A 22,220-nucleotide genomic window follows, 5' to 3' on the forward strand; every position below is an offset into this window, starting at 1 on the left:
GATTCTGGGCTGAAACACACATCGATCCTCCCTCACTGCTAAAACAGACCAAGAGTTTTTTAAAAAGGTTTTCCACCACGATGAGAGAAAATGTATCCGGGGTAACAAACTGAATAAAGTTATTGGTTTTGACTCAAGTGAAAATCATCTGAGTGTCCAGTCGAGCTCAGAAACGGTATAAAATTGGAGCTGTGGTAATCATTAAAGGCAAAGTTCACCCAAAAATGAATATTCAGCCATAATCCCCCTCGTGTTGATGGAAAGTCAGGTGAAGTTTTGTAGTCCACAAAACATTTCTGGAGCTTCGGCGTTGCAGCATTCTCCTAAACAACTGAAGCAGCTGTGGACTTGTTTTAAACATAAAAAACATAAAATGGCTCCATACAGCTCGTCTGCTGTAATCTACGGAAGCCTTGAATGGTCATGGGTCAAAGACGCCCATTTAAACCATTTTCTGGTGATAACAAGCTTTATTTGTTTTCCTGAGATAACGAGATAATTAATCACGAGGAAACGACTACGTACACAGTGGTCTGTGTGGGCTGTGTTCTGGGCATTTCAAAGCAAACCACATGAACTTTTTATGGATTTTTGCACTATGCATGTCGTGTGCTTGCTGTCATGGCACTGCTGATCTAATAAACATTAAGTTATATGAATTTAAAGGGTTCTCATTTTGTTTTCTTGTGATAATAGATTCATTTATCTCGTTATCTCAACAAAGCTTCTTTTCTCAAGATCTCGAGAAAACAACAGTTGTTATCTCGTGATTATGACATAAATAACGTGATCTCAAAAAAAAAAAAATCTAATTTAACTCGTTATCACATCATGTCTGACACATGGCCGTTCAGGGCTTCCGTCTCCAGAAGCTCAAGATCCCAAACTTTTTGGAAAAGATGTTATTTAAACCCTTTTTAAAGCAGAAATCTTCACTGTAGCTGCAGGTGATAGTGCACGACCCGCCTAAAGTGGGTGTGGTAATGATCTTAACGCTGGTTTCCACTCACTGTACAACAGAAAAATTCATTAATTAATAATTAATTATTCATTTTGCAGAGCTATGGTTACAGACTCTCATATTGTGAGTGAAATTCATTTGCAAGAAAAGACAGAAAACACAGAATAATGTTGAGATAACGTTGTTACTGTGAATTCTTTAGGCCTCCTCAATCATGTGTACATAATCTGTAACAGGATGAGTGTAAATAATGTTTTTTAAATTAATTTGGGATCTCTGGACTTCTGCGGACACGAGGAGAGAATGAGTGGATTTACATTTTTGGGTGATCTGTTCCTTTAAGGGGATTTTCCAGCTAACGAGGCCCTGACCAGAGAGCATTTCATCGTCTTATCACCTGAACAATGGCAGGAAAGTACCTGAAAGAACATTTAGTAATTCAGCCGGCGGTCGATGCCACAAACCAACGTTTATCAGACTGTAGAGAGCAGCACCTGTAATCCCAACGATCAGTTCAACAGTTAAATCTTATTTCTGCACAAACAAACCAAACAGAAAGTTGTGATGTTTCTAAAGCTTTATGCAAAAAATCAGCTGGTTTTGATTTGATTTTCAGTTTTTTTCTCCAAAGCTAAAAGTGACTGGTATAGACTTGATTTAGTGTTTTAATCGTTACAGTATGTTCTTCAAAATGATCATAAAGGATTCTGTCAAAGAACATGATCTATTAAATAAGATTACTGGAAAACTCACATGGCTACAGAAACGTCTCTAGGAGTTATTGACCTTTTACAGATTGCACATTATGATAAGATCGGTACATACAGGCAACGGTACTGAAGAGCCTGACTCACTAAAAAGTCCACGTCAAGTTTAAAACGGAATCAAAGTAGAAAAAATAAACTTTCTTCTCATCTGAGCCGTTTGCTGTTTCGTGACCTTTAAATATCATTCCTCCATTTTATTCTCTGACAAGTGACAGAAGTTTTTTTTCCAACATGTGAAATGTAAAAAAAATTTAAAACAATCCACTTTTACTCGATCAGTTTGTCCCTAAATGACCAGAAACACTCGAACACCTAAAAGGGAATCGGATGAATATTATCTTCCGACGTTTTACTGGATAAAAGAGGATGTTTTTTCAAATTGATTGCTATTCATGGTGTGAATAAAAAAAGAATAAAGAAATAAATTTCTTTCTTTCTTTCTTTGTTTTTAACTCGGATGAAGACCAATTAAAGGAGCACTCTGTAGTTTTGAGGAGGAAATGTTAAGAGAAGAGAAAGATCTTCATTGACTGATTTTTTTTTTTTGTCTCTAAACAAATTAAATAAACTCTCTTTGTTTTCATGACTGAATAAACTGAATAAACTGAGCTTAAAGGACAACACAATTTGTACTGTTTGACTTTGTTTATATGCGGCGGACCCTGCCACCTTTTCCTCTGAGAACAGCTTGTTTATTCACTTATGGAAAAAAATATATATATTTCTGAGTTTGTATTTTTACCTCATTCATATTGTAAATATTAAAATTCCTCCTCCAGAGCTACATGGTGCCCCTTTAAAGTATAATCGTAGCTGAAATGTTTCTGGTGACCTCGGCTGGATTTTTCAGTTGTGTGTTTGGAACCAGGACTCGTGAAAACAACTCATCAGAAGTAAAAACAGAGCTTCGACGAAACAGTTTCTCTCTCTCTACATTCTGGATGTGAATCTCCCGTCTCGTCAGATCACCTCCTGAGCTGCAGACCGATCCGAGCCCGTATTTATCAAACGGCTAAAAGTGACATTCTGGTCTTAAGTGAAAGTAAAAAGTCTCGTCCCTGAAGTTAAAAGCTACTGATCACATTTCTTTTGCCTTAAATTTAAAGATATAATATGTGAGATTTCAGCTTCTGAATGTCTAAAAACAACTACACCTTTGTTATGGAATTTTGTTGAGTTCAAACCGGAGACGTCGTTTTACTGAAGATGACGGTGCGTTTCATTTGGTCGTCAGTGGATGTGAATAAAACTTTACCACATGACCTCGTCTGTGAACATTTCTGCCTGAGTCACCTCAGAGTTTCATCAGCAATGTTGCTCAACAGAAAAGACAACATCTCCCATGATCCCACACTACTCCACCTTTGTTTTGTTTTGATTGAGTGACCCCTAGTGGCAGAAATTAAGGTTGGTTAAAGGTAAAATGTGTAAGAATTGGTCATATTTAGAACAGATAGGGGGCAGCGTGTCACTAGAGTGACCGCTCACTGCTGCCAACTGTAGCTGCAGTTAGCTCAGTTAGCCGTGCAGCTAGTTTTCTGGACTGGCAGCTAAAACAGTCCAACTTCATCTTATTTATTAGTGTCACGTTTAATGCAAAGTCTTTCTATCGCGTTGAGTGAATACATTAAATAACTTAGTCTGATTAAATTAAGTTAATGAAGACGTATACAGAAACATTATGTTTATTCAGTTATTATTCAAAAGTTACGTTTTTGTATAACGTAATCTGTTTATTATTCAACTATTATATATAAAAGTCAATCACACATCAAGTTCATTTATTCACATTGATCGACATGATAGAAAAAAACTTTGCATTAAATGTGACAATTTACATCGAACTTGTGCAATAAAATAAAATTTACACGTAATTAAAATACTGATTTTGGAAAATGATTTGTTTGAGGGAAGAATAAATCTCATATTGATTTAATTTGTAATCACTTTCTGCGAAATTTTATCGTCGTAACTCGTCAACACGGTGCTTAATGAACATTTTCTCTGAAGTGACAGCAGCAGAATGTCTCCTGCTTCAGTTTGTTTCCATTATTTTATCCCTATATTCATATTTATATCGATGTGTTCACACCGAGAAAACACTTAAAACATCTGTTGTATTGTTGAGATGTTTAGTGGCACTAGGATCCTAAGAGTTCCCTTCATTGACTGACTTCCTGCAACTGTCACTCTGCCAGCCGCGCTCAGATTATAAAAAATAACAATTGGGAAAAATTAGGGATAAAATTTAACTGCAGGATCTGCGATTCATGTTTTGTTTTTTCACTATAGACATCTGGCGGGCCAACTCTGGCCCGTGGGCCGCACACCAGCTGTTTTATGTAAGACTGATGTTAATTGCTCGTGAAGTTGTTAAGGATTTCAAACTATTTTAATTTTTGCAGATCAAGACATCAGTGAGTAAAAATGTGTGGAAAGAATGAACGATATGGCAGATGTTGGGTCGATCCTCACTTCTATTCCTGTTCTGAGCATTCATGTGAGTAATGATGTGATTATTTACAAGCTGCTCTTTCACTCTGCTCTAAGTACGACAATTAGTGTGTTTTGTTTGCTCACACTCGAGTTTGACAAATACAGGCTCAAATCATTTCAGCTCCAGCTTCTGAAAAGGGACTTTTAACCGACTGAAAGAAACAAAAGAAGCTCTTTTGAGTCAAACTTTCTGCACTGGAAGGGGGGGAACCATTATGAATTCAAAGACGGGGAGTAACAACCCTCCAGTAACAGCTCTGTTTATGTGAACAGCAGGATAAAACTCATTTCAAGCCTTGACAGTGTCTTGACTGCATGTTAAAGGATTTCTTCCATTCAAAGATCTTTTGTCCCCCACAGTCAACCCCAGAGTTCACCCGCCACTTTCACTACGTAACCAGATAAATCCGTCTTAGATAAGTGTAAATCCCTACAGTGGTGGTTATTCAGAAGCAGAGATGGCCGGTAGAGAAAACAGTTGTTTGATTGGTGACCAGCGTTAATTTTACTCAAAAAAATAAAGTTTTGTTCCCTCTTAAAAACTCCAGGGGTCCCTTCAGGGATACCGAATGTTAAAAACCTTTAAAGATGTACGACACGGGGCTGAGAGTGAGCAGCGTTCAGCTCTTTGTAACAAATCTGTAACATTTAAATGGTGAACGGGCTCCACGCTGGTCTTATTTCACACAAGTCAAACGGCTGCAGAACCTCAAACAAAACGAGCGAACCGTTGATGAACTCGCAGTTGAAACCTTATCGATCCACACACATCACTCACAGCAGCATCTCTCCTCCTCTCCTTCATATAGAAAATATAACACTATATTTTACAAGAGGACTAAGAGAACAGAACATCTATTATCTTACAAGGAACAGCGTATAGGCAAAGTATGTACAGCAAACGTGGTCCCACCAAACCAAGGCTTTGTGAACATATGGAACAAATGAGTGAGCAGTGAAACCGAACACTTTGGTAGTCGGAAAGAACGTCTCGATTGTTTTCCATCGGAATGGAAAATGGTCCAATGTGAGCCTCGTTCAGCTCAGGAAGTTTAAACTGGTTTGAATGACTGGCTGGATGCTCTGCCTGCACTTACAGACTAATTATTTATAAAATTGACCAGCTAACTGCTTAAACTAGGAGAACCGCTGAATCCTTTGCAGCCAACAGTATCCCAACTGGAGTCAGATTTTTAAAGGAAAATTAGTTCAAAACTGAAAATTCAGTCATCATCTCCTCCCCCCTCCATCCTGATGGAAAGACAGGTGAAGTTTTGTTGTCCACAAAACATTTCTGGAGCTTCACAGCATTGCAGCATCTTGCTAAACAACTGAAAGAGATGGGGTTTTGTTTTAAAACATAAAAAAACAAAAAAAGAACCCTGAAAAACATAAAATGGCTCCAGACAGCTCGTCCAGCATGATGCAAGTCTTTGCAGATCCCAACTTGATTTAAGAAGTAGCTGCTAAGCTAAAAGCGTTAGCATGCACCAAGGACATTTCTGTAAACCTGGACACAGTGTGGGAGGCGTAGCCCCATTCATTACTATGAAAGCTGCTCTGTGGCGCTTTGAAGCCAAAAAGCTCGACTTCCCAGGTATGAAAGTACTCGGATCTTCCGTGTTGTGGGGCCCATTGAGCGTGCACACTAGAGACTTCTGCAGACTGAGCCGGCTAAAAAAACATAAAATGGCTCCATACAGCCTGTCCAGCATTATCTAAAAGCTCCACGATCCCAAATATATTTGACAAGATGCTATTTACACCCTCGACGTGCGGTTGAGCTTGTGTACCCACTTCAGATGGGATGCGTGCTAACGCTTTTAACTTAGCAGCTACAGTGAAGAGTTCAGCTTAAAAAAGGGCGTAAATAACGTCTTTTCACAACAATTTGGCATCTCGGGGCTTCTGAACACTGGGAATATGCCAGACAAGCTGTATGGAGACATAGATGTTTTTTGAGTTATGCTTTAAAGCTCCAGAAATGTTTTGACTACGAGACTTTCCATCAACATGGAGGTGAGTAGATGATGATTGAATTTTCGAGGCTGCTCCTCTCCCTGAAACGCAGGGTGATGTCATCAAATGTCTTTTTTCTGTCAAAGAAACACTTCAATGCTTTAAAATATTCACTTTATGATCACATTAAACAAAGAATGAATGAGAATGAGTAACCAGAGATTTTTATGTAAAAAATGACCTAAATGCGACTGTTGGCCAAGACGTTAAACATCACAGTTGGTGGTGTAAACTCTGCAGGAGTGAGTCCTAAAACCAAGAAAGCTAAAAAAAAAAAAAAAAGAAGTAAGGGTCGTTACGTCACTGAATCTGGCTTTGGGGCCAGACTGTGGCGACAGTTTTATTGAAGTCAGTGGGAGATGCACGGAGAATCACACTAAAACACAACATATCTACATCCTATGACTTCTGATGAAGAAATGCCAGAGAGTAGGTTACCACCGATTTTTCCCTCCCAAGTGATTGACAGGGCTGATAATATGATGACCAAACCGGGGCCGGTCCAACTGATTTCCACTGATACGACTACTCCCTTCATCAAAAGTCAAACGATGCAGAAATGTGGGGTTGTGGTGCGTTTCTCCATGCGTCTCCCTTTGACTTCAATACAAGCAGCACCGCAGTCTGGCCCAAAAACAAGATTCGGTGACGTAATGACCCTTCCTTCTTTTTTTAAGTTCCTTGGCTAAAACCAGGAAGTGAATGTTTGTCAAGGGAATCAGGGGGTTGCTAACTTCAAAACTACAAAAATACGTCATCCCTGCTGCACTCTATTAACCACATTTTTGACAAGAAGCACTTGAGTGCACCGTTAGTGTTGCGCTACCTGTGAGACTGGAGCAGGTTCAGTCTAACTACGTTTTTTTCAGCCAGTGTGTCGCCTTAATTTGACTTAAGTTTGAATTTTTACAGTAGTTTGCATGTAAATAAGGCTGTCAATGACCATGTAACATCATTCAATTACTCGGGACATAATCTTACCCAGAGTTATTTCTAATTACAACAAACATTTTCTTTGTTACATCCAATATGATCCAACCATGCAGATAGTTTTGGTTTTATTGTTGCAGGTTTTGAGGCATCAGTCTGAGACACAGTGGAGAGTTGTGGTGCTCCCTGCACTGAGAAAAGGGGATTTAAAGACTCGACAGACTTACTGTTAACAGTTTTAGATTATTTTATGGCCTTTTCTGTCAGCGTAGAGAGAGAGGGATGAAAACATGCAACAAATGTCCCCCTGCTGGGAGGCAGACTTTGAAATATGTGATTATCTGGTATACATCTTAACCTTTATTCTACTTGGTCATTTTTCAGTTCAGCACCACAACAATGAAAACACCAAACATCCATTCACTTCAATTATTTATATCCCAAACCAAAACTATCTGCATGGGTAGACACCAGCGTGGGATCAAGTCTGGTCTCTAACCATCAGATCACGTGGTCCAAAGTGTTCGGTTCGGCACGGACACTCTCCTTGGTGGTGGGTCATTAAGTGCTATGAGAATGACGAAGTGCTTTAGGATGAGGTACACTACAAACAGACTCCTGTGTCCGAGTCAATCAGGTCCAGAATCTACTGTCCTCCTGCCACGTGGACCCACATGACAGACGTCCGTAACTCAAAGAGTTCAGAGAAATGGTCACGATAACCTCTGGCTGTGTGTTAGTGAGTGCATCCACTGAAACAGGAAGTGCTGCCAGTCCTGCTGCGAGGTCGCTTTTGGTCCGGCTGGCTGGCGACGGCGAGTGTGAATGGGTACTCATGAGTTTGTGTTGTGACGTACAGCACGTGATGGTGGATAGCACTCTACCACAATACAACAGCGAGGAGGAAGAGCAAGACAGGAGAGTAAGAAGGGGAAGAGAGAGAGGTGGAGGGAGAGAGATATCCAGTTTCACAGGTGGATTGTGGGTAAAAAGGCCTGACAGTTAAAAGAAAAAAACTGAAACAGAGAAGCGAGCGTTACTCACACAAACACAGCCATCATGACTGCGGACTGTTCTGGACAGAGTTTAATGAGTCTGTCTGGCCCTCCTCCTCCTCCTCCTCCTCATCCTCCTCCTCCTCTTCTTCCTCCTCCTCCTCATCTGCCTCTTCCTCTGGATGTAAGGGGCCATTGTGCCTGCCCTGCCTGCCTGATCCTGCACTGTCCCTGGGCACAGTGGGACTTCCAGCCCCAGGCTTGGCGGGGCCTCTGGAGGTCCGATGTCCGTTTGATGGAGACAGGCTACGGCCCCTCTCCTTTTCCTGAGCGTCGCTGTCGTTTTTGTTGTCGGCCCTCCGCTCCACCACTGAAGACTTTTTGGTTGTCTTCTGCCTTACCTCGTCTTCCTCCTCGTCTTCCTCTTCATCATCATCAGAGTCAATGCGGTTGAGTCTTTTGCGGATTGGACGATCCTCCTCCGACGATGACTCCGATTCCTCTGACTCCTCCTCGTCCTCGTCAGTCGAAGGCCGCCGTTTCTTCAGCATCTGAGCGAGTCGTTTGCGCCGCTGCTGCAACAGAATCTCTCTCCTCTTCCCCCTGCCCATCTTCTCCACGTCCTCCTCCTCTTCTCTGTCTGTCCTCTTTAATCTCCTCCGCTTGTCTTTGTCCTTCTCCTTCTCCAACAGTTTCCTCTTCAGCCGCCTGCCGCTCTCTCTAGTGTCCTCCTCGTCGTCTTCGTATCTCCTCCGCTTTTCTCTCATCCTGTTTCTCCGGAGGTGTTCCTCCTCTCTTCTCTGCCTGTTGACTCTCCTTCTCTGATCATCATCTTCGTCTTCATAATCCTCTTCCTCATCAGAGTCTCTGGAGGAAGGCGACACTAAAAGAAAAAGAAAGGGGAAGGATTTGTTGGGTGGAATAAACCTCTGCTGGTACAGTTAATGACGTGTGCCTCTTGTGTGTGTCCAAAGAAAAAATAAAAATTTGTGATTTATGATTCTGGGCTACACATTTACTAGAGTGATGTTTCACTATAAAAAATATCTGATGCAGTTAAAACTCCATACTGAAAAATGATGTTAAATGGAACTCAGTAAAATCAATAAAACATATAAGACAACAGCTTCTAGTTTCTACTTGCTCTTCTCTGAGATGTATTTATTGACCTGCAGGAATTAAAAGTGAAATGATGCTGCAGACACCAGCGGGGACTGACCATCGCTGTAGTCACTCGAGAGATGCTCCTTTCGTGGTCGGCCGCGTGGTTTAACTTTGTCCCTTTTGGCGGAGGCCCGCGAGTTGTCTGACGACTCTGACGTCTCTCGGTAGTTGACCTGCTGGCGTTGGCCTCGCCTCAGACCCCGCCTTTTTTTGTCAGCGTCGCTGTCAGTCATGTCGCTGAACTGATCCGAGTCTGGAGAGGACATGAAGAAAGACGGTGAAGACTTACAGATAACAGTTTTAATAACAATAATCAGAATATTCTCTGGTTCAAGGTTCTCAAATGTGAAGAGTTGCTCTTTTTCTTTGTTTTATAGCAGATATCAGTGATGGTCTTTGGGTTTTGGAAGGCTGGTAGGAGAAAACAAGACGTCACCTTAACTTTTAAACTTTTTAAAGACATTTTCTCACATTTTAAGTCATTCATTCATTATTTGTAGTCCAAGAATTTCAAAACCTTGAAAGATGTGCAGAAGTTTGAATTGCACCTCACGATTATTTTCATTATTGATTAATCTTTCTTTGACTGATCAACTAATGTTTCAGTCTATGAAATGTCAAAAAAATGTCAAGTCCTGTTTTTTTCAAGCGCAAGTCAAAAACCAAAGATATTAAGTCTGCAACAATATATGACAAAGAACAGAATTAGTTTAAGCAGACAATAAACTGTAATATAAAAAAAGTCAGTCTCGCAGTGAAACTCACCCATGTCTTCTTCAGTTTCTTCCTCCTCTTCCTCAGAGGAGCGTCTCCGTCGCCGTCTCAGCCGTTTCCTGCCCCTGCGTTGGGTCTTGATGGGTTGGCGTTTAGGCACACGTCTCAATGCCCGTTTGGGGCGGGTCCCGCTCTCTAAGCTGCCCACGTCGCTGCCCGCATCTTCATCTTCCTCCTCATCATCATCTGCACCTGACGCACCAAAATCCTCATCCTCTGAGCTTTAAGGGGGAAGACAATGAAAAAAATTAGCCAGATGAGGAGAAAAGATAACTTTGTGTGTGAATGTGTGCGTGAATGTGTGTGTTACCTGTTGCTGAGCATGAATTCGTCTTCACTCTCTGCTGCCGTGCTGTCGCTCTCCAGGTCGTTCAGTCTCCGTTTCTTCCTGTTCCTAGCAGGACGACCCTGGCTTCTGATTGGCCGCTGACTCTCCTTGCCATCATCTGACAGGATAGGTGTGATCTCTTTCTCTTGTCCTGCGCCGACATCAGAACAGTCCAAGTTAAAGATTAGTTTGAGTTAAAGTGTGGGTTCTCAGACAACTTCATGCGGTGGATTTTATCAAAATGCTGCATCAGAGCTTCGGCAGGCTCCGGGTACATTTAATAACAAACTGCTGACTAAATATGACTATTTTATTTTCCTGCAAATCTAAATATCTTGAATTCAGAGGTGGAAATAATGATTTAAATCATTTAATTATGCTTTACAAGCACTGCAGATAAGGTTAACTGCAGCAATCTCTTATTTACAACAGAGTTAACAGATTTAGATTTTTTCTATGGCTGTTGCTGTCTTTTAATATGCTTTTAACAAGGAAGTATCATACTGTCAATGACTGCTGAGCTGTCCACAGCACACTCAGTCACCAGACAGTGGACCTCCACTTCTAAAAACCACTGACTCATTCAGAGATGATGGTGATTCAGTATCTTCAGTTTAGTTGTTAGAGATTAATTTATGCATGTACTGAACACCTCGACAAGAATTGCTGTCTGACTTTTATATCAGGTTTAATACATCAGGAATTAATCTATTATAATGATATTGTTAGATTATTGATCCATTTTTTGTATTTAGCATTTTCAACTGCTCTTTACCTCTGATATATCCTAACAGGAAGTGTAATCTAATAACATAAATAACAGCTGCATTACATTGTGGTGTGTCAGTTTCACGACTTCGGTAATATGTTGTCACAGGAATGATGAGTTGGGAATAACTAATTTAAACTAAGCCTTCATTACTGTTGTCTTTCCTGCCAGATCCCCAGGTCTTCTTCAATTTCTTATTCTGGGGTTTCTTCCTATTTTTGCTCACTATATAATGTGATATTCACACCAACCCCGATACTGAACTGCAGAACTGCTCTGAATATCAGCTGTCTTAAGGAAGTAATGAATAAAAAGATATTCTATATATAATTTCTAATGCTGCAGTTCACTTTTTTTAACCATCACATCATCCACTCACCACCACCAACGAGGTCTCCGATGTCTTCCTCTATAGCCTCATCAATGGCATCATCAAAGTCATCAAACCTGCAACACACAAAAAGAAAACAGATGTTGATCGTCTGTCTGGGATTTCATGTTTCACATCATCTTTTTTTTTTTTAAAAACTATATCCCCTCATATTTATGATTAACAAAAACATTTCTGGTGACACTACATATTTGCAGTTGCAATGCTAACTAACTATTTTAAGAGCTACATCATGAGGTCAGATAATCAATAATGGGACCGGTATGTCTATGCGTGCTTTTCAACTGATCATCAGTTTGTTGCAGCAGAAGAAATTCAGCAGGAAACACAAAACGGACGAAGCCTGCGAGCTACATGAATGTAAACAATTGAGGTTTCAAGATGATTACATACATAGTTATGCAAATGTTTTATACGGAATAAAATGCATGTTATACTTTTGTTACACCTGAATGTAACGTAACTTTGGTATTTATAACGCCCACCAGGCCACACCCACCTGTAGCTGATGTGCTTCCTGGTTCTGGTTGATCTCCTTCCCAGATTTTTGCTCTTTTTGGAATCTTTCTTCTTCGGCGACTTCTCCTCTTCCTCCTCATCTCCCTCCTAAGACAATCATGACGTGTTTAATTTTTAATGTTGCACAGTAAAATTTAAACTAATATTTATTTTACATCAAACAGATGGCCACTATGTCAAGTTTGGTTTAAGTCTGTTTCACAAGTTTACGCTGTCTAAAACTTTGTTCTTGTTTTTCTTTGCTCCAACTCAGAAAACGAAGGTAAGACACATGAACACCTGAGAGATTTGATTCACTGAAAATGTAAAGTGTTGCTGAGTGAAAACTGAAATGCGAGCAAGCTTCTTTGTTCCAAATGTAGCACCTCTGAGTGAAAAAACTTACTAATGCAGTGAAGTGGTCACACTCTTTACTCACAGGAATGATGTTCTCCACACTGATTCCAACGTACACTAGCCGCTCCCTCCTGGAGAGACAGCGAGAGACGAGGGTCAAAATCCACATTATTCTGAATTTGAGAGTTGATCAAAGCATGTGCACGTGTGTGCATTTACCTCCTCTCTGCTCGCTCTTTTTTCTTCAGAGCACTGTCCAGGTTCTGCAGCTGCTCCTCCAGTTTCTCACACAGCAGCTTCTGAAGTGTGAAAACCAAACGGATCACAAATCTGTCAATATTTGAAAACTCCTCCTTTAAAATGTTTTGTTTATTAGTGCTTGTGTCGAACCTCAACGCTATATTAGTACCACTGAAATGTGTTTAAAGGATTTTAGAGGGTATGCTCATCAATATGTTTTGTATTGTGAATTTCAACAGGTTAAATGTGTACAGCTTACATGTTGGCAGGGCGGACAGAACCACTCTCCGTCTGGAATCAACATGAGCGGCGGCCGCAGGCAGGCAGTGTGGTATCCACTGTCACAAGAGTCACACAGCAGGATCTGAAGACACACAACCACAAATACAGTGAGTAACTCTTTGCATTCAGAGCCAGCAGTGACTGAACCACAGTCTCACCACATTAAACCACATGTGGACTACTGAGCCTAATGGCTTCAATATTTTGTTTTTGTTTGCTCAGTATAAATGTGAACCATCAGTGTGAGTATTACTGTTTAATCTATTCATCAATAGACAGAGATGAAGAGAAGAGTTTTGATAACAGATTTATTGTTTCAACTTGCAATGGACGACTTTTTTACTTTAACTAATCATTTTGAAGTAAATACTGTTTGCACAGCGTAATGACTGTAGAAAATTTACATCATCCATTTATATATTGGTTCACTTTGCTATATTCGGTCTGCCACCGGGCTGGATATTTCCAGAAAAATTACAGCACAAAGAAAGCGTGTCTTCCATTACACAACCAAAACAGGAAGAGGCGTAGTTTTCCCTGGTCGCCCAAATTATAGAAAAACAGCCCCAGACCAAAAGTACCCAAATGTATGAGGACAGGGGTGTCCAAATAATTTTTATATGTACAATAAAATGATAAAATAGTCTGTGGCACAACCACACATGCTCCTCTCTCACCAGTTCGGGGTGGTTGGGCAGCCCACACTGACTGCAGGCGTCCTCACTGGGAATCTCCTCTGATTTAGATGATTCTTCTGAGTCGCTCCCTCCTTCACTTTCCTCCTCTCCTCTTTTCCTCTCTCTGTCCTCCACCTCTCCTCCCTCATTGAGTTTGCGTCTCTTCGTACGAATGTTGGACCATCGCGGGCGTCGATGCCTCCTTTTGCCCTTAAAACACAACCGGAAGAGAGAAACAGTCAAACCGATGGAAAATTAAGCAGAAGAAGTTTATGTGTTCATTTATTCATTCTCACCCTTTGTTTCCTAATTTGACCAACAGGTTGTGTTTTGCTGTTTTTCTTTGCAGCCAAGTCCTGCTCCTCTTCATCTTCCTCCTCTTCTTCTTCCTCCTCCTCCTCCTCCTCCTCCTCTTCCTCCTCCCCTTCTTCCCTCGTTCTGGTAGACAGAGCCTTTTTTCTCTGAGGTTTCTTTTTCTGGCTCTCAGCCACCTTTGAGCTCGGCCTGCAGGTTGGCAAAGCAGATGATCTTCAAGAAAAAAGGTATAGAATCAAACCAGCTGTACCTGAGATTACAATGGACTGAATAACACATTTATTCTCAAATCCACCACACGTACCTGCAAATCCTTGCCGATCTCCTCAGTGGCCTCCCTTCCTCTTGCACCTCCTGCTCCTTTTCTTTCTCCTCCTTTCCCCCTTTCCCCCTTAACTTGTTTCTCCGGTGGGGAGGGATCTTGATCTTCAGCCTGATTCCTTCTTTCTGGAGCTCAGAGGAGGCTTCCTCAAGGGGACCCTGCTTCTCTTCTGATCCAAGCCCAGTGTCCTTCACCCTCAACGGAGCTGCCAACCCACCGTTAACCCCGTCTCCCTGGTGGTCCTTTTGATCCTGCTGGTCCACTTTAAGAGGCGGAACAGTGCTCTCCTCCTCCTTTCCTAAAGTGCTTTTATTCTTTTCATCTTTATCTCCTTCTGTTGCCACAGGGCGTCCACACACCTCTCTTTCCTCTTCCGTTTCATCAAGGTTGTCACATTTCTGTTGATGACCAGTCTTCGTTCCCTTGTCTAACTGCTCCTCTGTTGTGTTTTTACCCTGATCTTCTTCCGTCTGTCTTTTGGGTTCCTCTGAGGAAACCATAACATAATCCAGTTTTCTCACTACAACTTCAGGGAGTTTGTCAGATTTTAAGGACAGTATTTTTCTGGCTGTTGGAGAATCCATTGCTACATTAGGAGGAGGAGCTGCCTTCGCCTCCCCCTCAGCAGGTCCCTTCCTGACCAGCACTGACTGCCGGCTCACCTCCCTCTCCTCCTCTACAGCTCTGGAGCCCTGCTGGTCCAAACTCGGACCATTTTGTTCCTGCTGCTCAGCGGCTCTGTGACGCTCAGATGGGCTGCGGATGACCCCTACATGACCTACAACACCGACTTGACCTATGACCCCTATGACTCCATTCTGTCCCTCTTTGTGTGGCAGGAGGAGAGACGCTCTCCCGTTGGTCAGTTCTTGCCTTGATGCAGTGACCACTAGTTGCTGCTGCTGTTGTGAAGCAGCTTGACCACCAGGGGGGGCTAATGAGTTAGATACCCTCCCCTCTCTTCCATGACTGTCTTTGGTCTGGATCACTGACGGGTTACAAACAATAATACTGCTGCTGTTACTGTTGTTCAGGTGGTTGCTGTGGTAGCTCTCTGTGAGCTTTAGCTCCCTCTTCTTCAGTGGTATCTTAGCCTGCTGGCTGCTCCTGACCACTGCTCGCTCTGCTTCCTCTTCCTTATTCATTTCCGGTTTTGTCACGGCCGCACCTGGTGCCATGACGACCGACACAGCATTTTTGGGGGCATCGGCATCCCTGGATTCTGATTTGATGACAGTGGTGATCGTGCTCACGCGGTTATCAAAGACGGGCGGTTTGTGTTCCGTCTTCTCTTCTTGGACCTCAGCCGCTGTGTTTTCCTGCTTGATCGGCTGCGTCTGCTCCTGCTTTACCACTGCAAAACAAAAAAAGGCAAAATAATTATACATCGAGACACTGCTAAAAAGAGGAAAGTGCAGGGAGCAGATTAACATGATGTGTCAGATGGTTTGATACTCAAGACCATCTGGAGAGGTACTGCTAGAAACGGTTTGGAAAAGGCAGGCACAACAAATACTTGGCAGGTGTTTGGATCATTACTATCACAGGCTAACTTCAACCAATCACATCAACAGTAAGAGAGCTACCAACAACGGAGCCAGTTGTCGAAACAAAATCTTACCAAAGTCAGTCGAGAGAAGGGTGAAAACATGTTTTCTATCAAGAAAATCCTTCAGTGTCATTCTTTGTCCCTCTTTAATTTAAATAAACTCCATGTCCGATGTAACTGATCCTATAGCAGCTACGCTAAGCTCCCTTGAGGAGCGGTCATTGTTGTTTTCAAATGAACAGACTCTTCTCATGCTGGTCGTCACATCTTAACCATGCTCACAGCTGCCAGTTCCTCATAGGACGCCGACTGGTTCAACCACTGTGTGTTCGGCCACAGGCGCAAACTTTGAAGTCTGCTAAGATGGATTTGCAGGATCACATGATGTGATCATCCATTTTTTTCAGATTTTTAAAAAGATATCTTGATTCAACAGTGCCTTTCTCATAAAGGAAAACATAAAGGTGTAAAATATTGGTACCTTGTTTTAGGGGTTTCTCTTCGGTCACAGGATCAACCGTCTTACTGTCAGTGTGTTCCTCCGTGGTCTTGGAGGGTTCGGGGTTTGTGCTTCCAACAGCCTCATCCACTAATTCATCATAACACACACACACACAGACACACAAACAATCTTGACCTCATGGGTATTTTAAGATTTTTTAATCATTATCATAACTACTGTAGGGTGACTATTGGCATACTGTAGAACAAGCAAGAAAATAATGTGTGATATTGGACTTTAATCTAAAAGTTTAGGAGTTTTTTCCTCTTTGGGCTTAAAAGAATTTGGTTTAAAGGGTGAACTGCCAATTTAAATATTTTCTCTAACTAGGGCTGCGACTATTGATTATTCTCATTGTCAATTTATCTTTTGATTAATCTGTTGATTATTTTCTCGATCAATTGACTGGCTGTTAAAAAGAAATGTGGAAAATGTTGTCAGTGACATCCTCAAACGTCTTGTTTTGTCCACAACCCAAAGATATTCAGTTTACTGTCATAAAGGAGGAAAGAAACCGGATAAATATTCACATATAAGAAGCTGGAATCAGACTTTATTTTCCTTAAAAAAATAATTAAACTGATTATCAAAATAGTTGCTGTTGATTTATTTAATAGTTACAGCTCTAACGCTAAAATGCATTTGTAAGCACTTCTTTGACTAATGATTGTTCCATCCATAATACAAACCCTACGATCAAAGGTAATATGTACTCATTCGCCAAACACACCTGCATTTTTCTCTGTGGGTCCAGCTTGGTTCTGGTCCTGATTCGGGTTTGGCTCAACCTGGGCCTTCAGCAGCTCCAGAGCCTCAGCCAGGTCGTTACGTGTCCTGAGAAGAGAGTCTGGATCAGTGGCTCAAACAGGATATCAAACAACAGGAGAGCAGGAGGGCACGATTTGAATAGCAGAAAGTGTTTAAGGGATTCAGCACTGCAGCCTCATATTGAGCAAAACAATGCTCAAATAATTCACTTTCAGAAAAAAATTGGTGACACAACTACTTTCAGCTAACGTTAAGTCAAGGCCAGAATGGAAATTTAATAAATACAATTTTGTAAAGTTCCAGATTGTAAAAAATACTTTTTTTTACAAGCAGAGGAAAGAATAACAAAAGAAAGAACAAACTGCAGCCTGAGACACTGGTACCGCCTGTCCACACACTAATATCCACCACATTAAGACAACAGTCCTACCTGACAATACACCTCCAGGTGGATCCGTCCAGATCGTCTTGCTCCTCTGTGTACAGCCGGATGTTCTGCTCTTGGTCCAGCTGAAGCCAGTACATCAGGCCCTGCCGGTCCCGACCTATAGGCTGCAGACGCATCTTCTCCGGGTCCTCCTCGTTAATCGCCATCTTGAACTTTAAGTTGTCGTCGAACTGACACTCGCAAAGATACTGCAGGGTGGACAAAATAAACGTAAGGAGGGGCTTGAAGGCGATATACATAAAAAAAGAGAAGGTTAAAGAGACAATTCACCCCAAAATCAAAAATGACAAAGTCTGTGGACTATCTTGAGTAACCGGGTCATGATTTCTGGAAAGAGATATTTCTGTTCAAATTTATTTTTTTTCCTTTGGTGCTTTGAGCACCACAAGCCGAGAGCCATCTGGTTTCATTATATCTCTACTGACGATATCTCTAAAACTCTGCAACTCGCAACAACATACTCTACGGGTAAGAGGGAAAAAATGTATTTATGATTTTGGGGAGAACAGTTTTTTTTAATGTGGTTGTTGCATTGTCTGCAGATGTTTCATGAAATAAAAACTGTCATACTTTGAGGATGCTTGACTTGCACTCCATGGACATTTCCTGGTAGCCCTTCTGTTCCAGCTCCCATGCCCAGGTACTGTTCAACTCCTGGCAAACCTACAGGAAACAAGGATTAGATATAGTCACTGGATACTTGCATATGGTCTCTGTCCGAACGCTGGCTCACTATTATCTAGTAATTAAAAGCCATTAAAAACTGTCAAACTATGGAAGATAATTTAAAAGATAAATTGACATAGTTAAATGTAAAATACTGAACTTACTGAACCTCTTCAGTGAGACATGTTTACTCATGTTAAGTGCAGTCAGTCTGCAGCCAAACACATCACAAACACACACACACACACACACACTGAGGCCTCACCTTAGCCAGGTATTTTTCCCAGCGGTCAGTGGACACAGACCTCCCCAGTTTTCTGAGCAGCTTGACGTGGAGCTCCACAAGGGGTTTAGGAACTGGAAAACACACAGGATGATTAGAAATATAACCGTGTTCATCTAAACTTTTCGTAAATCACTACAAGTCCAGTGTCAACAAACAGTCCTCCTGCTGAAGTGCCCTTAAACACAACTTAAAATAGCTGAACACGATCTTGATGTTTAGGGGGGAAGATTATCTCCCTTTTGAAGATCAATCAAATCACAAAACACGGGAAGAGGATTTACATTCATTTTTGGACAACATTTTTATTATTCTGTGTGTAACAGTGATTGCACAGCTTTAGTGTCGTTTTTTAGCAGAACATTATGATGTCACAGTGAAGTTGACCTTTGACTTTTGAAGAAATTTGAAGAAACACCCACGCGGCGTTCCCGAGATATTATGTTCAAGGGAATGAGAGCGATGGATAGCTGACACTGGTGCAGAGGGATGAAAACAACTGGGTTGATTAATAACCTTTTAACAGTAAAAAAAAAAGTCTGTAACAACGGATAAACAGCTTGACGACAATGCCTTTCAACCTTAAACGCTGGTCCTGTATCTGCTTGTATTTTTATTTCACATTTCTTCCAGCTGCTGTTGGAAAACAGTCAACACTCCTGAATGAATAAAAAGGAAAATGACATTTATGTTTCCAGCCATGAATGTAAATTGTGTTCAGACAGACTCATACAGCACTGCAATCTTTTGGAGCTTATGAGCCACTTTATCAGTGCAACTTAAATGCCTTGAGATGAGCAATAAAAAGTAGACACTTGTTTTGATACGCTGCTCAGATTAAATGAAATGTGTTTTCTGCACTAACAGTATTGCTTTTAAAAATATTTCTGCACTTCAAGATAACTAGTACTGTGCTAGCTTATGAATAGTCTATTTTGTTCACTCAGTGCTGAGTAAATAGATGTTTATATGTCTGTTGCTCCAAAACTGGGTGCCAGGATAGATGGATGTGTGAACGTAAACACAGTCATACATGACAAATCTTGGAGAGATGATGAGATGCCTTGATGGTGTTTCTAACACAATCTGACATTTAGCTAATTTCTGTTAAAAACTCCAAAAAGCAGAAAAGCTATAAAATTCATGAAACGTATATCTGAATGTGGGCTTGAAGGGGCCATTTTCCTTCATGACCCCTACTTTTGTATTTGTCATTATTATATTGTCTCTATTGGGCCTATACTGTTATATATTTTCATTTTAACTCAGGATATAAGAATTAATTGTTGTGTCAGGACATTATTTTACATCTGGCCCATTATTGTTGTCATGATACTGTTATGATCGGCCTCCAAAACACTGTAAATGCGATAATGACTAAAAACAACCGAGGAACAAAAACAAGCTCAATGTGTGGTCTGCCGTGAGACGGTCACGGAACCCACGAATTCACAGGAAATTCCAGCTTTCTCTGCTGAAACCGAAAGTTTCTATGTTTTTTTCGCATTATAAACAGCCTCGGAGCCTTCTGTGAAAACGCATTTACACTTCTGAGCCTGAAATGTCAGAGAAATATCTCAGCTGAGTGATTATCAGTCGTTGTGTCCAAACTGTGTTCAATGTAACGTTACGGTGGAAGAAGCTAAGCAACCGAACTAACGGTAATTGAAAACTAGCTTAGCTAACAAGCTAAACTGGCTGACACGGTCCGCAAAGATACAAACACGACAGTTTCGTGTCAACACAACTCATTTTAAGAAAGATATCGCGCTAAATGAAGGGTAACTTCGAGGGCTTCGCGTTGTACTTTGACTAAAAGTTGATGGAATCATCGATGCTAGCTAGTTAGCCGCCAGCAGCTAGGGTCCCTACTGCGCCTGTGCAGATTTGACAGCCACTCTACCAATGGCAAAAAAAAATAACATCCACTGTTTTTAGCTAACATCAGTCGCTCAGTTTTGACAACCAGCTAAAGTACAGATTTAAAGGGAAAATATTATCTCTCCGTCAGCTTCTGGCCAACACGTTAACACCAGGGAGATTGATGTCATTCTAGTCCGACTGCCTGTGAGGCAAGGCCGGTGAAAAATTACACCTGACAACCCTCCGGAGCTAGCTGGTTGGCTGTGTGTGGTCACTATGCTGTGCTGCATCATGGCTCCCACACCAAGTTTAGCGTTAACAGATCAATATCAGCCTTGACAACATTATCGACGACCTGTCACTTGACTCCTACTAAAACCCCACGGGGGTAGCTGGGCAAATTCTGCACCCCCGTATCAGTCCGTTTCCTTTAACTTTAGCACAAACACACAACACAGTCCAAAGTGTGTTGGATTTGGAGTGGGGCTAGCTTTCTGTTAGCTTTCAGTCCAAATGTTTCCTCAGAAACTTGAACAAAAAAACTGGTCTCCTTTCGAGGGAAAACGGGATCTGTCGGAGTCAACAACCGGTGAGAGAGCGAGGAAGCCCGCTGACTAAACTCTCGATTTACCGCTGCTCCGCCGGGGCCACACAACTCAACGTTTTTCGTCATCCTCATCATCATCATCACGATGATGATGGTGATGGTGGTAGTGGTGGACCCCTTCTCCTTCGGTTTCAAGTGTCGCAGCTTTCCACCACTTCTTCGCCTCACCACCACGAAAACCACCAGCGATCTCTCACCTGTCGCGGTGTCCCGCAGATACCTCTCCATCTGCGGGAAAGTCATCTCGGGCAGATCCAGCGCCGCTCCGTATCGCTCCAGGAACGAACAGACCTCCGCGAAGCTCGGGCAGAGCGCCGGGCCGGAGCTTCTCACCACCACCGGAGCAGCCATCTTTCCAGGCGGAGAGAAACAGGAGGGGAGGGCTCGCTGCTAGGATGCGACTGTGTGCGAATGAAATGAATGGAGGGAGTGAAACATCTACCGGTGTCAAGCTGGACGGCATGAGAACGTGAAGCTTCCGGCACCGATTTTCAAAATAAACCCGATGCGGACTTGCACTCTGTGTTTCTTAATCAAATAACTAAATGTAAAGGATGTAGTGACCAGTCTTAGCTCTGTGAGCTAAACCAAAGTCATATCCAGCACTTAAAACTGTGCGATACTGCCGTTTTTCTACGTTGTTTCCTTAAAATACGCTCTTATTTTAGACGTACAATCCCTCCGTTTCCGGTATCGTAGTGTATAATTTACAACAACTTGACGCAGCTGCGAGAAGTTGGGAGGACCAGGGAGGGCAGAGCGAGAAATGCCCAGAATTCAACGCGATAGAACAACATCAGAAACATTTCAAAATGGTTTTGGTTTTTATTCCTAAAATGTCTCCAGGAAAAAAACGTAGTAGCGTATCAGCACTCTGCATCAGCCCTCCGTAAATATTGTAAACATAAACGTGGGCGTGAAGGATGGATCCAAACTGCCATTTTATTTTTTTCTCGTGATTTGTATTTATACGGTACACAGTGTTCAGCTCGGGTTTAAATGTAAGCAGTCTTTTCTGTAGCTCAGTATCGCTGCATGCTGCGCAGATAGTCACGCACGCTGCCCAGGAGGATGCTGCGTTAAGGGACTGTTGGAAAATATCACTGTTCCAGCCCAACTCTTTACTTTAAAAGTCATTATCTACTCACTCGCATGTTGATGCAAAGTCAGGTGATGTTTGGTAGTCCACTAAACATTTCTGGAGCTTCACGGCAAAACAGTGTTGCAGCATTCTCCTGAAAACTGATGA

At 41.8% G+C, this 22,220-nt stretch overlaps 1 protein-coding gene across 2 annotated transcripts; it reads right to left on the reverse strand.

Annotated features, from left to right (window-relative positions):
* Positions 1-6,566: 6,566 nt before the first annotated feature.
* On the reverse strand, positions 6,567-21,351 carry rsf1a (remodeling and spacing factor 1a). 2 transcript variants are annotated; one of them, XM_073489954.1, is made up of 18 exons: positions 21,169-21,351; positions 18,484-18,575; positions 18,123-18,215; positions 17,535-17,740; positions 17,067-17,170; positions 16,316-16,423; positions 14,268-15,639; positions 13,945-14,152; positions 13,649-13,858; positions 12,949-13,053; positions 12,669-12,748; positions 12,532-12,580; positions 12,094-12,200; positions 11,583-11,650; positions 10,417-10,585; positions 10,098-10,327; positions 9,388-9,585; positions 6,567-9,051 (listed from the first exon to the last, which is right to left on the reverse strand). In XM_073489954.1, the coding sequence occupies exons 1-18, from the start codon at positions 21,320-21,322 to the stop codon at positions 8,231-8,233; spliced, it is 4,374 nt and encodes a 1,457-aa protein (XP_073346055.1). In that variant the 5' UTR covers positions 21,323-21,351; the 3' UTR covers positions 6,567-8,230. The 2 variants fall into 2 exon arrangements, with proteins under 2 accessions (XP_073346055.1, XP_073346047.1); XM_073489946.1 differs by having other exon boundaries at positions 13,945-14,176.
* Between the last annotated feature and the right edge of the window lie 869 nt (positions 21,352-22,220).

Source organism: Pagrus major, chromosome 2 (assembly GCF_040436345.1).
Source record: "Pagrus major chromosome 2, Pma_NU_1.0".
Taxonomy (NCBI): domain Eukaryota; kingdom Metazoa; phylum Chordata; class Actinopteri; order Spariformes; family Sparidae; genus Pagrus; species Pagrus major.